Here is a 16,854-nt window from a genome sequence, read left to right on the forward strand (position 1 = left end):
TATCGTGGGTGGGGTAGGTGAAGCATCCACACCTGCCCCCAGCCTCATTCATCCCACTCTGGGCCCTTGAGCAAGGCCCTTAACCCCCCCCCCCCACCTGCTCCCCCGGACACCCTACCTTGCAGCTCTCTGCGCCACACAGAGAGCTGTGGTAGCTCGGTGGTCTGTGGTTGCGTCAGGAAGGGCATCCGGCGTAAAAATAACTGCCGAGTCTTCGTGCGACCCCTGAAGACGGGAGCAGCCGAAAGAAAAAAAGAAACAAATAGTTGTTAATAAATGTGCCTGTGTGACAACTTGGACAAAGCTTTAACTCTGAAATATATTTTTGTTATTACTTTATATATATCGCGATTCATCTTAAAAAAAAAATCGAGATATTAATTTAGGTTTATATCGCCCAGCCCTAATAAAGAGCTTCTTGCTCTATTTTGTGCACTTTGGGGGGGATTTAAAGTGCTGCTATCACCGACCACGGACGCGCACACTTCCGTTACACAAGAAACAAAGTTGCAGGGAGGTGCATTTGATGGTGTTTGGTGCAACACTGGGCATGTGTGCCGCCGTGGTCCAGCCCCCCAACCCGCCCACCTCCCTCCCTCCTCCCCGGTCGGTGAGTGCGCCTCGGTCCGCCCGCAGCCAGCAGTCTCCTTCCCCCTGAGCTCCTCCACCGCAGAGATGGCTGCCAAAGTGTGCAGGTCGCTGCTGCTGCTGTCCCGCAGCGGCGGGGCGGGGGCCGGCAGCCTCCCCGCGCTGCTCGTGGCCCCGCGGCGGCACCAGCAGCGCGTCGGACCGGTAAGTGCGTGCGCGCGTGAGCGAGAAGCCCGTCTCGTTTTGTGTTTTATTTATTTATTTTTTTTTTGGCTAAGGAAGTAAAGCTAACTAGCCTGAAGATTTTCCGCTCGGTCTTGTCGGTTCTGTGGTGGAGGGGAGGCTCAGGAAGGGTCGTGTCCCCCCCAACATGTCGGCTTTTATCATCCTCTGTGCGGGTCGTTGCAGTTATTTATTTCAAATGTTTTATTCAGCTCTTCCCTGAACGTCGCCGGCTCTGCCCCGTCGTTTACTCCCAACCACTCACACTCCCCATTTCATAAAACCTCCCAAATTCTCCTGCGCCCTTCAACTTTCCATTCCTCGCCCCCCTCCCAGTTTAGACCAGTTCGGGTTATGCAGCGCCTTGGTGGGTGTCATCTTGAGCGCTGCAGCCCCACAGCTTGGAGCTGCAGAGTGTTGGTGCAGCAGCAACTCCGAATGATCAAGGTTTGTCCAGAGCTGGACATGCGGGGAAACTACACGTCCGTGCGCGCGCGTGTGTGTGTGTGTGTGCACACGCACATATATGAGGCATCTCATGAACATGGAAGCCCACGCTTGGATGATGTCAGCCTGCTTTCTTTCTTTCTTTTTTTTTTTTCCATCTCTGGGTGTTTCCTCATTCAGCTGGGAGATCCTGGGTTTTCCTGCAAGCTCAGTGTGCAGCAGTGGACGCAAGCTCGCTTGCAGCATTATAAAAATTGGAGGTAACCATAGTTGCGTTAACGGTCGTTACGGCGCAGTAGTTGAGGAGTTTGTTCCTTTCTCAGCTTTTTTATTGCAGCAGCTGCATGAGGTGGAGCGCACCATGGACCCGAAGACAAAAGAATCAGGAAGCTGTAGCAACGCAGGACTGAAGGACACCTTTAGTCGGAACATGGTCACCGTTGTGTCGCCGCTTTCGCTCTTTTAAGGCGACCAAAGCAGTTTTATTACCGTTCGCCTGTTATTTATGCATTCGTCACGTCTAGACTGGACTATTGCAATGGTTTGTTAACTGGGTGTCCGAATACTTCTTTAAAAAGTCTTCAGTCGATCCGAAATGCTGCTGCCAGAGTCTTAACTGGAGTTACTGGGAGATGATGTATCCAGTTTTAGCTTCTCTCCATTGGCTCCCTGTCAAGTCCAGAATTGAATTCAAGATCTTACTTCTAACCTACAAAACCCTCAACAACCTAGCTCCATCTTATATTCAAGATCTTGTTGTTCCATATTTTCCTAACGGAGCACTTCGCTCTTAAGACTGCAGGCTTACTTGTGGTTCCTAGAGTTTCCAAGAGCAGAACGGGAGGAAGATCTTTCAGTTCTCAGGCTCCTCTCTTGTGGAATCAACTTCCAGTTTCTGTCCGTGAGGCTGACACATTGTCCAGTTTTAAGACTTTCCTTGTTGATAAATCCTATAGTTAGGGTTGGCTTGTTATGCTGCCTTAAGCTTAAACTACTAAAGGATAAATTGACCTAATTTCTTAAAATGAATTGCCACAATTGAATAGTTTTCATTTGATATTATTTCTATTTTAACGTGATTCTCGACCTGCCATTGTGTATCTGTTCCTCTCAAACCCAGCCGGTCGAAGCAGCTTTTATTAACAGTAAAGAAAATGATCAGCAACACAAAAATCAATTTTCCTCACTGTGGGATTTTGCCTAAAGGAGTGACCCAGGCCTCTTTGGAGCGTTCCAGCTCCGGCTCACCTCACAGGAGAAACATGGTTCAAAGTTTAAACAGGTCACAGGAAGTTGGCTTAAACGTGCATTTTGATATATTTGGCAGTTTTTGCACAATCTCTGTTTAAGTTTTATACTTTTAAAATACGAGTGCAATGCAGTGTCGCTTGAGCTGTTCAACATTTTTAAACCAACTCGTCCTACTCCAACAAACTTTTATTTCTTTTCCAGTTTATCCATGAAAATTAGACTTTTTTTTTAAAATCCTCTTTCACTCTGTGTGTCTCTTCCTGCTGCAGGACATCCAGTTTACCCTTAATGTCCAATTATAGTTCAGTGATTTAAAAAAAAAAAATCTCAACATGACAGTTTTGGTAAAGTGAATGTTTGTTTGGGGCTAAGTTTCTACTCTGCGTGTTCCGTTTGCCTCATTCCTCTTGTCTCTGCTGTCAGGGAGTGACAGGTTCAGGTGCGTGGTTTCCATAGTGGCACTAATAAACCTCTCTCTTGTTTTTCTTTGGGGGAGTGGTGGTGCAGAGGTTAGAGAAGGCGAGACTTTGATCGGAAGGTCGCCGGACCGACAACATCAAAACGTGGGTGGGAAAGGTGTAGTACCCGCCCTCATTTGCCCTTCTCTTGAGCAAGGCCCTTCTGCTGCAGCTCTGTTGTTTTTTCAGGAAGGCCATCCGGCGTAAAAAAAAACAATCGCCAAGTCTTTGTGTGAGTTAGTTCGCTGTGGCGACACAAAAGTAAGACTTAAATGAAGACTGATGTCTCCATCCACTGTGTTTTATAGAAGAAAGTTCACATATACCGTGTTTTCCAGAATATAAGTCACACTTTGTAACTTAATTTGCATGTCCTGTGACTTATACACCCAAGCGACTTATTTATGTTTTTTCCCCATATTTATAAACCAGTTTTTGACTGAGATATGACCGTTTTCATTCATTCTAACGGACGGTCGAGTGCTATGGCATGCCGTTGTGTCATTTAATAGGTAAAAGTGGCTATTAATGACACAATCAGCTTGCCATAGCCTGCCACCTTCATCTCCAGCTCCAGGGTCATGCCTGGAGCAACCGTCAAATCATCTTCGTTTTGCTGCGTCGCTCCAGCAAAATGCAGCTGATTCGATCATTGAAGTGCATTTATGAAGTAAAAGTTCAACCGAGACACACCTTTTACTATAATTTCGAGCAAACAATTGAATGTTTTTAGGTGGTTATCTTGTTAAATTTCGAAGAAATGCACAGCGAGTCGCGCTCCCGCTTCCACGAATCGACTTTTGAAAATGCAGCTGATTTGACCGTCAAAGTTAATTTATTAAAGAAAAAATTAAACCGAGACACACCTTTACTATAATTCTGAGCAAACAAATAATTGGTTTTAAGTGTTAATCTTATTGGGCAGCACGGTGGCGCAACTGGTAGAGCTGCTGCCTCTCAGCGAGCAGGTCCCTGGTTCAAACCCCGGTCCAGGGGCCTTCTGGGTGGAGTTTGCATGTTCTCTCCGTGCATGCGTGGGTTTTCTCCGGGTACTCCGGTTTCCTCCCACAGACCAAAAACATGCATGTTAGGCTGATTGGTAACTCTAAATTGTCCCTAGTTGTGAGTGAGAGAGTGAATGGTTGTTTGTCTCGTTTGTCTCTATGTGTCCCTGTGATGGACTTGCGACCCGTCCAGGGTGTACCCCGCCCCTCGCACAGTGATTGCTGGACATGGGCACCAGCGACCCCCGTGACCCAAAATGGAATAAACGGGTAAAGATAATGGATGGATGGATGTTAATCTTGTTAAATTCTTGTTAAAGTCCTCCCGTGCACGCTCCCGCGACCACCATTTGGCAGCCAATCGATTTTTGGCACAACACCGGCCCACATTTCCGGGTTGTCATCGGTTATGCGTAAAAACGCGACGTATCAGCGGTGACACATAACGGATGCGACTTATACGGCAAAGTGACCTATTTATTTTTTCCCCCACTTTATTAGACATATTTGGACTGATGCGACTTATACGGCGGAAAATACGGTACAAGATTTTTAGGCAGTATAGCTGTATATGGCTACAGTAACCACTCCCAGCAGGAGAGGTATGGTTAGGAAAAGTTTAGAGAATAGGAGCCCCTTTTTAGGATTCTTCCAGAGCTGCTTCAGCTGCAAAAGAACATACGCAGCTTTGTGTGTGTGGTCATAATCTTTTGGCTGATTGGTGTAACCCTGTGGAGAGTTAAAGGTACACATTTAATGGTATGAAACTAAACCTTAAAGGGTTATCTTGTATAAAATGGTGCAGATTAAATGAGTTTACTCCAGTAGTTTTCCAGATAAGTTGAAATTATGAAATGCGGGCTCACGTTCAACGTAAACAAAGCCTTCAGCTGACTCCTCTGAAAGCTTCATGGCCGATATGGTGGAATCGGACAAGCGAAGAATCTCAGAAGCTATTTAAGAGGAAATATAAGCGGGAATGTGCTGCTAAACTTGAAAGTAAATGGAAAACCCAGAATATATCGGGGATCAGTGAGGTCGGTGGAGCACCGTAAATACAGAGCTCACTATTCATGGGAAACTTCTGCAAGTTCACCGTTTGACCTATTTTCAGTCATTGTGGCTGTTTCTGTAAGTAAACAAACGCGTGGTTGTAGTAGGCATCGTTCACAAAGTTCTAATTTAAAGACGCATCCACAAGGGAAAAAATATTTAGAGCTTGTTTACTTTATGAATCTATTCTGTCCGTTTTTCACAAGTTTGCATGGATTGCCTTTAAAATGTTGTCTTGCGTTTAACCCCCAAGTGATTTCTCATACACTTTAAATAGAGCAGCTCATACGTGTTTTGGCAGCGCTGGCCTTTCGACGTTCCCATTTTCCGTCCGTCATCCTCTGCTTTGTAGCTTTGTTTCGTAACGAGGCCTTTGTCCGCCGAAGTTCTGCTGCTAGTCTTCCAACGCAGTCTTGTCTCTGTATGACAGCCGGGCCTTTGTATTCATTCTTCACTGCGGTGGGGAATTTCTTTATCAGCGCTTGTGTTTATAAAAGCTGCAGTGGGAGATATGCGGTCGGTGCAAGTCTGGCGTTGGCAGGAAGTGTTTCCACTAATGACCCAAATATGTAGCGACGAGCCCATCGGATCACTGCTGCTTCTGAAACGAGTCTCAGTCACGATGGACTTGAACTCCCCGAGGACGGAGAGCAGACAGCGGGCTGCAGAGGCTCACGTTTAACTTCCACCAGTTTCCCCATTACGTTAGCTGTCGTATAAAACGCAGCTCCCTTGACGAGACGGGGAACATCAGTCACTCTGAGTGAAGAAGTCAAGACTGGTTGGGACCTTCATTTTACGTAGAATAAGCTGATTAAGTCAATATTTTCAGTTACTGCGTTCAGAATCCAGGATTTAATGTGAAGACTATAAATAAAATAGATCTATTTTCATTCGGGCCCATCCGTTCATTCAAGTTGAGCATCTGGAGGCCTTTAGCTGTCGGAGTCATGGGGTTGAAGCTCACTTTAGGCTTTTAATCCAATCAGTGTAGGAGTAAACTAATTTATTCCCGCTGCCTTCAGAGACTCTGTGCTCAAGTTCTCCGGATTAGCGTGATAAGAGAGTGACTGTAAGCTTGTGGCTGTGCTAAAGGTGATAAGATTGTTGAGTGATTGATCAGTCTGTCCACATGGACACTTCCAATAACGTTCTCCTCCCTTTACAGACAAAATGGTTCCTTGCTCCATTTATAATCTGGTGCATTTGTGTGTGCAAATGAATAAAGAGGCTATATGAAAGGAAAATAAATGTACATTTATGTGTCATTTTAGCTAATATTGATTTAATTTCTTATCTTAAAGTCAAACGATTGACAGTTGTATTATATTATGTTACTTGGGGGGGGGGGGGGGAATCACAGTTCTGTGCACAATAATTGATTTAGTGCAGGTGATATTAGATCTTTATGACAATATCGATTAGCATGTCTTCTCTCGCGAACTATTATTTCATATCTGGGTTGTCTGCGAGGGTAAAGACTATGATTTTATTAATTTTTTTAATTTTGGGGGGTCTGCTCTGCTAGTATTTATCCAAACCTATCTTAGTTTATGTGTGTGTGTTTGTTTGGGTTCCATTTGGGGACTTGAACCAGCATAGGGTTCAACATCAGCATTAGGACCCTGTGTACACATTGTCGCAATAAACAATAAATCAACTAATCGCATGATAAATGAAAAATATTGACCTCATTTTCATTTATCGGCTTTATCGTTTCTTCGTGTCTCTCTCTTTCTACTGGACACTGGATGACAAAAGGTTCAACTCCGGTGCTCTTCACTGACCCCTCCGTTTCTCTTTAAAATCTGTTTTAACCGTCCACAATCGTGTTTTTGGATCGTTAAAAGCAGCTAAGCTGAGAAGCTAAGCTACGAGCTAAGCTAACAGGCCCACCTCGGGGAAAAAAGCTCCAAAGTTCACGGTTGAAATCCTTCGTGTAAAAAGTTGTTTTTTTTCTGCAAAAAGAAGCCGAGAACTTGTTTACTGATTTTTTTTATTAAACGTTTTTTTGTGACAAATGTTAAAGAACTCAAACCACACGGAGAGACAGCCCATGTCACGTCAAGGGGCCTCCTTCTAGGGGCTGAAGATGAGTCGACTAGTCGATTCTAGGTCATCTCGCGAGGTTTTACATTTCACTGCTGTTCCCAACCCAATCCACGTGGCAGATTAAATAAAATAAAACTTAAAACAGCAAATTTTTTGCAGCTTGATAATAGTTTTGCTTTTCCTTTGACTTATTTGCAGTACGATAAATGGTAGGAGCATAAATATACGCCTGCTGTTTTGTTGTTCTTTTTTTGTAAATAATAAATTACTTTTTTAATTTTTATTTGTTTGCAAATGTGATATAGCGTGTAGTTTCTATGACTTCATCGACCAGTCGAAGTCGACTCGACTTTTATCATGCTAAAGTCGACTTTTAAAAAATATGCGGTCGTTTGACCTCTACCTCCCTCCCATTTTCTTAAAGAGACACGCTGCTCGCTCCCTCACTATCCATCCTTCAGTTCAGTCTTATACAGCCATCCAGTGGTCAAAAAAGGTACTACACACAAAAATGAACCAACATTTCTTTTTAAATTTAACATCACTAATTATTGTCAAATTTCAAACAATATTATCGTTTATCGCAATAATTTCTGAGACAATTAATCGCCCAGCAAAATCTGTTATCGTGACAGGTCCACGTACACGGTTTCATTCCACCATATGTACCACATGTGGAGTAAATGACAAATAAAGAAACTTTGATAGTTTATCTCTTCCATTCAGTGAAGGATGTCCCCTAAGGTGGGGTGTTAAAACGTGCGGACATAGATAAGTTATGTGTGTGTGTGTGTGGGGAGTTTTCTTTAGTGGATAAGGAAACTGATCTGGATTTATTCACAGTCTAAGTGATTAGTTTGAATTTCAGGGAGAGGTTAGTAGTTACAAAGTGATTCATTTGCTGGATGGGTATCCCTTTCAGTGCACAATCCGTGTTGTGATCATCACATGCCAACAGTTTCAACATTAGGGTAGAGTAGCTTGGCTGAAAGAGAGTCTGTAGGATTTAACAGTTCCAGGGGTTTGAGCAGTCTGACAAAAAGGTGCCACAAAAAACCTGCTACATTTTACAACGCTGCACGGTTTGTTGAACAATTTGACTCAATTCATTGCCCAACATATGCACAGTCTCATAGGACTTTCAGCTACTACCACTCTAAATTTTAGCTCAGTATCTTTAAAATGTCTTGGAGGTAAGACCATTTTTTTCATAATTGTTAATCGTCTGTGACGGCCATATTGGAAAAGATTGACTCCAAAACGTATTTAGTTGTAGGTGTACTTCGTTTGATTAGGGTGCATTCTGAAAGTTGCATCAAAACCCACCGAGCAGTTCCTGAGATATTTTGCTAACAGGCAATTGTAATGGATGTCAAAGTTTTAAACGCAGATCTCCTTCAGCAGCAGCACTTTAACAAAAAGTTTCTCTAACTAGATTGTTATTTCTCAAGCGGTCTCGAGGAGTTCAGCCCAGCAATTACTCCTCAGTGTTCGACTCTTCAGATGGTGTGATGAAGCGCAACAGGCAGGAAGTGAAGAACCATCTTTTACTGCCAGTTGGTCTTGGTAGTTTACTCGTCTTCAAAGGGAACTTATCTTGGTTAGACAAATGTCTAGAGACGGAATGAAAGCAAGTTAAATTTAACTTTTTCCACCAATTTGGATTTTGTGCCAAGCTCTGTTTCTAAGAAACTGCAAATCTTTGTTGTATTGTTAAAGCGGGCTTAAAGTGCCTGTAACTAGGCCTGTCGCAATAAATCAGTTAATCGCACGATGAATGGAAATTATTGACCTCGTATTCATTTATTGGTTTTATTGTTTTTTTTGTGTCTCTTTCTCTACTGAAGACACGACAACTCCGGTGCTCTTCACGGACCCCTCCCTTTCTCTTTAAAATTTGTTTTAACTGTCCAAAATCACCTTTTTGGATCGTTAAAAGCAGCTAAGCTAAGAAGCTAAGCTAACAAGCCGAGCTCGGGGAAAAAAAACTCCATTTTGTCAAATCTCCAAAGCGCCTCCCTCCTATTTTTCTTAGAGACATGGTGCTCGCTCCCTCACTATCCATCCTTCGGTTCAAACAGTCTTACACTGCCATCCGGGGGTCGAAAAAAGGCATTGCACACAAAATAAGATTAGATATAAAACATTTATTCTTAAATTTGACAATAAATACAAATTATTGTCAAATTTCAAACAATATTATTGTTTATCGCAATAATTTCTGAGACAATTAATCGCCCGGCAAAATTTATCGTGACAGACCTACCTGCAACATGCATTTCATGCAAATACAGAAAGTGAACGAAAACATTTTTATATTTAAGAAATTTAGCATAATGTACACAATGTGACCCACTTTGTTACATAACTGGTATATTTTCTTTTGAACTTGGAGTGGCTAAAGTGAAACAGGAAGTGACATCAAAGAGGAACTCTCTTGTCTTTGTTTATTGAAACAATAAATTGTCTTTCTCTGATACGAAACCGTCTAAAGAAACATCAGATCCTTCTCTATCTGTGTTAACCATTGTAGAAATGCTTTGTTTACATGCACATTTCCCTTTGTCATCACTTCCTGTTCCTGCGTGTGGAAATATTTCAACAACTGTTCATCTCAGCACCATGATTTTTTTTTTTGCAATCTTTCCCATAATGCATTTTTATTTATCACAAAAATTGTCACAGGCACTTATTAGAGTCTCAGACATGTTTACTCAGATTTGTAGATGAAAGTGTGCAGATACGTGTTTTGTTTACATTGGGCGTAAACCTGAATTACAGAAAAACTATTGAAGCAACACTTTCAAACTGCGACATTTGATATAATTCAGGATAACCTTTAACCAAAGTTAAAACTTGAACCATAGTGTGCAAGTACGTTGAAAGGCATAGACCGCATCCTATAGCTTCTATTGTGGAAATGTATTACTTTTTTGTGTATAGATGTTTCTTCGAATGACCTCAGTTTGGAGAAACCGAATTTAATTAGGACTGGACTGATGCGCTAACAGCTAGCCTAAACATGAATATTTTGTTAGCTGTTTATGCTGTTGATACTTTATAATTTTAATTGCTATCAGTGTCACATTATATGGTTTTTGTGAGTAAATATAATATTCCTGCAGGAAGTGCTTCAGGCTAAACTGGAAATGCTACAGCTAGCTGCTGCCACCATTATCTGTGCTTGCAAATGACCATATCATTTTAAATTATGTTTGTTTATAAAATGACATATGTTTGAACCTGTATTAAAGTTTTGAGCATTTCACTTTGATCTCGAACTAGCCTCAAGCTTGTCGATCTGATCCAACGAGCTATCTGCAACAGGTGATACGTTAATTGTAATTTTTCTACCGACCCACAACCTGTCCAGTCAGTCATTAATATAGCACAAAAACTGCTAGATATTTAATAATTTGTTGATGCAATGACATTTTCCCCAAGTTGTGCAGCATTTCTGAGTTGGAGCCACGTTTGGTCCGTGTGGTGCGGTCAGGAGCAGACGACCTTTCAAATCTCCACTGAATTAGCCGTGTTCTTCAGTTCAAAATCCTTCCACAAAGACAGGGATAAGACCAGAGTCCACAGGGCTCTGGTTTTTGTTTTCTGAAATGGAAAGCATTGCTTGCTGCTTGAAAAGTTAAGCTCTCCTGCAGTTTTTTGCACTGTTTGCTTTGAATTAGGTTTTGGCTGTAAGTGCGACACCCTGTGATTTTCTTTTTAGTCTTTCTATTCACAGAAAACTGAAATCTTATGTTTAAATTCAGTACTTGTTTGTTGTTTAATTGGACACACATGGAGATGCATTTTATTATTTATTCTATGTTTAATTTCTGTTTGCATTTTTGATTGTGTAGCATGGTTTGTCTGAAACTTACAGTGTTAATGTCACAGTTTGTCTCACTATAGAACTAACCACCAAGTTTGTGTACAGGCATGTAATAATGGTTTCTGTCTTCCTGGTGAGTGGTACCTTGAGGAATTTTACCCATCAACATGTGGTTTGAGAGCATTGTGACTAATCGGCAAGGAAACGTACTGCACTAAAACTTTAATGGTGCTTTGGCTAAAAGTAGTCGTTGCATAGTTATGAATAACCGTAAAAAAGAAAGAAATCAAATCTGCACAATATTTTTCTCATTGTTGGCTAATTAAAAGTTTGTTAGCAGATGCAAACTACCACATACTTTAATTTACCAACAGAACCAGCCAAAGTGACTGAAAATGGATCAGCAATGGCAACGTCCATGGAAGAGATGTTTAGAATGGGGAAATATGGCAGTTTTGACGTGCTGGTACGTATTTATGCTCAGACTTGTTGAGTAAAATATGCAAATAAACTTAAAGGTCTAGAAGATATTTAGTGTTTGAAAGTTGAACTCTGTTTATTTGGCGCGCCACTGTCCTGCTTGATCTCTGATATTTATTCTTGTCCGTTTCTTTCCTTGTTCTTTAGCGTTTAGCAGGAGATTGACTCTTATATTTCCACCTTAACGTCTTCTGAGATTTTTACGCTCGTCTGATTCTTGTCCGATTTGTTTACCTACAAAGTCTATGGTCAGCCAAACATACAGGTGCATCTCAACTAATTAGAATATTGTGAAAAAGCTATTTATTTGTCATTCATGTCAGAAAGTGTAACTCGTATAGATTTATGTCACATAGATTGACATGTTTGAAGCATTTATTTCTTGTAATTGTAATTCCTGAAAAACCTGAATTCAGTGTCTCAAAAAATGAGAATATTGTGAAGAGGTTCAATATTGTAAACTCCTGGTGTCACACCCTAATCAGCTGATTAACTCCTGGAAGTGAGCTACAAATGTTTCGTTCTTCAAGTCCAGCCACTCCTGAACCAGACTACCTCAGAAGCATCTCCTCTGGGTTGAGGAGATAAAGAACTGGACTGTTTCTCAGTGGTCCAATGTCCTCGTTTCAGATTAAAGTACGTTTTCATGTCATTTGTAAATCAAGGTCCCAAAGTCTGCAGGAAGATGGAGAAGCCCAGAATCCACTTTGCGTAAAGTTTCCACAGTCAGTCATGATTTGGTGCCATGTCCTCTACTGGTTTTCTGTTTGTTTTTTTTAAATTATGTCCACTGTGTTTTCTGAAGTCCACAGTCAACATCTACCAGGACACTTTGGACAGACAGTATAAGACAAATACACAAAAGTTCATGGTGTGATTCCACGGCTACTTGTCTTTTGGCACTCAGAAAAGTTGCCTTTTACCATTTGCGCTTGTGTTGCGTGTGTGTTTTTTTCTAATTTCCCTGCACAGCCTTTGTTCAGATCATTACAACACCTGCTCAGCATGATAACCTTTCTTGTGCTCACCAGCTGTTTGCCCTGTAGTCAAACGAACCGCTGCGGGGATGAAATTGTCCAGTACAATACCCTGACTAAAAGCATTGTCCTGTATTTAGCTGCTGTGGCTGAAACCTTATGTATGTACTGTACATATATCGTTTTAATCCCTATCCAGATCAAGGAGTGGCGTGCTTCTGTTGTCTGATCATAAGACAACGCTGTGGCGTTGTAACAGATAAGACTACAGTGATGGACAAAGTTGTAATTAGCACTTTGGAAGGAGTTTCATCCTTGAAGCGGTAAACGACTGGTGAACCTCTGCTGTTGGCACGGACTAATTAGCTGGTTCCCATGTCTCTGTGTGGCCCAGCGTGTCTCCATTCAAGTCTGAAAAGGACATTAAACTAGGCCAGTGTGTGTAATGTGATGATGGATGGAAGCAACGCTTGGTTACCCCCCTCCCCCTCCTCACCACCGCTCATCTGAGATGCGGGGCTGTTTGCAGACTCTTGTCAGGAGGGCAGGTGAGGCGACTGCCGAAACCTGAAGGTCACCGGCTGCCCTGCCTTTCATCTCTGTAGATATGAGACGGGGCTCATTATTGTGATAAATCTTTGGGAACGCTGGGCATAAAATGAAGCGTAAATTAGACTCAGCAGATTTGGTCTGTATGAAGGTCAGCTGCGCCAAAATTATCCCAAAAAGAAAAGACGAGTACTCAGATGGTGGTGTTTATGTCTCATTATTTGAAGGCCACAAACCTACATAAAAAACAGCTTGTGCATTGCAAGTTGTCAGAGAGGATTTTATTTTTATATTTTTTGCACAATATTAGGACTCGCCGAGGCATAAAGCTAAGAATATGAGAGAAGGATGTTCGACCTCTTTAGACTGTATTGATCCTTTGCGTCTTTATTTATTCAAGTTTATGTGAAATAATAAATATCACTGGGCAGCGTTAGTGTCAATTAAGTTTAATCGGTGATCTTTATCGTTCATTTGGATAAATCTGGCACAGGTCTCATCACTATTACAGTCTAATTTGGAAAGTCTTAGGTCCGATTTTTAGCAGTAAGATTTTTGGAAAAAAGTTATGAATATCTTATAAAAAACCTGTTGAATTCAATGGCTCTGATCTGACAAGTTAATGGCTAGTTTGGACGGCCAAGATTAAAGTAAGAATGGGCATTTTGAACAATTCAATTCAGTTTATTTACATAGCGCCAAATCACAACAAAGTTGTCTCAGGCCACTTTACAGGAACATTCACGTACATAGAGAAGCCAATTAGTAAAGTTCTCTATCTAAGGAATCCAGCAGACACGTTGAATCTTCACTTCGTTGCAGTCTCCCATTCTGAGCAAGCACAGTGGCAACAGTGGAAAGGAAAAACTCCCGTTTAAAAGGAAGAAACCTCCAGCAGAACCAGGCTCAGGACAAGCGGCCATCTGCTTTGACCGGCTGGTTGAGAGGACAGGAAGGAGAGACAGACGAACACAGAATGGCAGGTGCAGGTGTACCTGAAAGACTAAAACACACGTCAAGGATAGAAAATATATGGAACAGTAAGGTCTGTAATATAAGACGGAGCTAGGTTGTTGAGAGCTTTGTAGGTTAGAAGTAAGATTTTGAATTAAATTCTGGATTTGACAAGGAGCCAATGGAGAGAAGCTAAAACTGGAGAGAGATGATCTCTCCCACTAACTCCAGTTAAGACTCTGGCAGCAGCAGTTTGGATCAACTGAAGATGTTTCAAAGACGTATTTGGACACCCAGATAATAAAACATTGCACTTGTCATAAACACTTTGCGATTTGTATTTGTCTAGTAAATATTAATTTTTCTGGTATTTGCTCTGGGCAAATTAGTTATTAGCTCGTCAATACGCTCAGGACAAAAAAAACCTTTAAACAACAAGTGATAATAAATGTTCAGAACTTTTCCACAAAACTCAGCTTCACGAAAACTTTAACTATCCTTTGAACTTAATTGACTTTATTTTCTCGAGTTAGAAAAAACAGCATCGATATTCATCATGAGACGCCGGCGTGCTAATCTTTAGTTCACGAGTGCAAACAAAGCCGTTGTTTGAAAGTCGGGACAGTATTTGCACTGCTTTTGCATTTCTTAACAATTTGCTCATGTTCATAAATTGTATGTGCCCATGTGTGTTGCAAGTTAGAGAACATAAACATTTATTATGCAGTAATCATTTTTTATTAACAAAAAAAATCGACTTCTTTAATAATAAATGAGCCCCTCTCTCGTGTATTTGCGTTGAACCCTCAAACGTAAACGTCTCCGAGCTGCTCATATTGGAGAACGCGAGACTGGATATGATCATTTTGTGCGCAGTTACTCATGTCTGTCACCTTTTAGGGCTGTGATCAGTATTCCTGCCGTTCTCCTATAACACATCTTTATTGCTTCTTTGAATTGAAAAGAATATAGTATATTTGTTCTTACTGATCTAGAAATTACTATTGCTCACTTGAAGGCTGAAAAATATCAAATCTGGGCAGGACAAGGAAAGCCATCACATTAATGATGGTGGCAGGAGAGATGAAACTGGCTTTGGCTGTCAACAGTAAGGCAGCTCCTAATTGGAATTGGAAACATTATGCATGAATGAGCCCTATTTTACTAATGGAGTAATTTGAATAAGATGGTTCAGAGGGATTGGGGGGGTCTGATGTGAGGATTCCCTTGACTCCAGGTCTACCCTTGTTTTTTTTTATGAACGTAAACTCGCTGCTTTGCTTTTGCCGTCTCACTGCCAGCAAAAATAAAATGATTATTACGCTTAACTACAATTTTTTTCTTTAAAACCTTGACGTTTTTTAAAATTCAGAAGGCCATTATTCTGTCACAGCCAAATTAAAAAGATTTTAAAATAAATAATGCAGCTGTTAGCGTTGCTACATTTCAGTGCTCTGCGAAACTTGTGATTTAAATCTGCCGTGTGAGATGGTGAAGAAAGCCTCCCGGTAATTTGGTTTATGATGGCGGGAAATGATTTAAATAAGCATTTCAGAAACCGTCTTAGAGGAATGAATGACCCATCCTTCACTATGTCCTCATTAGGTAGCAGTTTAACCAAAACGGAGTGCATCAAACGTTGCTGATTTGAAGAACGGCTCTTGAAATGCAGATTAGGTGCAATTATTGAGCAAACACGTTATTCCTGCTGGACCACTATCCTCGATTAATGGCTGGAAGGACGTTATGTTTTCAGCACTTTTTGTCCTGAGAGCCTGATTGTGCGGGGGTCGACATCTCTGATAAAACTCCTTGATCTCTGAGGGGGCGACGGCACACCTGCTGGATGGAAGTCTGTCTGCATTTATCTTTTGTAGTGAAGCCTCTCCTACCAAGAAAAGAAGGGCTCGCCACGGTTCAACAGGATGCAGGAATGACTGATGTCATCCCTGTGTTGGGCTCATTGTGGGGAGTGTGTCGATGAGGAATCATTTCTCCATGGTGAGGCACAGTGCCAGGCAGGCTGCTGCTGCTGGCTCTTGTTTGTCTTAACGCGTGGGCTCAGGTTGCTTTTTTTTAATTCTGGGTGGTTGGCGTGCAAAAGCTGCAGCCGTCAAAACAAGGCCTTTTCCGATTTGTAGAGAGATTTGGGTGCTTGTCATGTGTCGCCTTGAAGAGTTCTTTAACAGAAAACTGAAGAACTTATCTGGTTTAGGGTACAATTTGTTTTTCGTCTGATGTTCAGCTACTGTGTATCTAAATGTGTTATAGCCGGCTGACAAAGGTGGAGTGAGAATGTCTGTGCATGTGTTTGTACTGTTAGCAAAATATTTGAGCAACCAATTAGCCAATTTAAATTAGGGGTGCACCGATATATCGTCCGTCCGCTATATCGTCCGTCTGATATATCGTCCGTCTGATATATCTTCCGTCCGATATATCGTCCGTCCGATATATCGTCCGTCCGATATATATCGTCAGTCCGATATATATCGTCAGTCCGATATATATCGTCAGTCCGATATATCGTCCGTTCGATATATCGTCCGTACGATATATCGGCCGTACGATATATCGGCCGTACGATATATCGGCCGTACGATATATCGTCCATCCGATATATCGGCCGTACGATATATCGGCCGTACGATTTATCAGCCCCAATTTATCGGCCCCGATTTATTGGCCCCGATTTCCTTAATTTTGGGAGATCGAAAATCGGCCAATACTTACATGAGAAACCGATTTTACTTTTTTTTTTATTTGTAGTTTTAACAACAATTGTCTAAACTCCATTTACAAGTATATTTCAGACCACTACCTCATGGCCAGTTAAAATGAGCTTGTATTGTTTTTAGGATATTGTTCAAATGTATGTTTTTCAATAACATAAGATTAGTAAATTAAATGTTCATTTTGACCTTATAACATCTGACAGTGTCGCTTATAAAACAAAATCAATATCAGCCAATATCAGAATTGGCAGGTCA

The 16,854-nt window shown here is 41.5% G+C and overlaps 1 protein-coding gene across 2 annotated transcripts in view; it reads left to right on the forward strand.

The window, feature by feature from the left end:
- Positions 1-629: 629 nt before the first annotated feature.
- mcu (mitochondrial calcium uniporter) overlaps positions 630-16,854 on the forward strand; it is a 76,038-nt gene continuing 59,813 nt past the window's right edge. For both annotated transcript variants that reach the window (XM_037678524.1, XM_037678528.1), the window contains exon 1: positions 630-792. In XM_037678524.1, the coding sequence (XP_037534452.1) occupies positions 676-792 (117 nt within the window). In that variant the 5' untranslated portion in view covers positions 630-675. The remainder of the gene's footprint in view (positions 793-16,854) is intronic.

Source organism: Nematolebias whitei, chromosome 1 (assembly GCF_014905685.2).
Source record: "Nematolebias whitei isolate Nwh7 chromosome 1, NemWhi1, whole genome shotgun sequence".
In the NCBI taxonomy this organism is placed as follows: domain Eukaryota; kingdom Metazoa; phylum Chordata; class Actinopteri; order Cyprinodontiformes; family Rivulidae; genus Nematolebias; species Nematolebias whitei.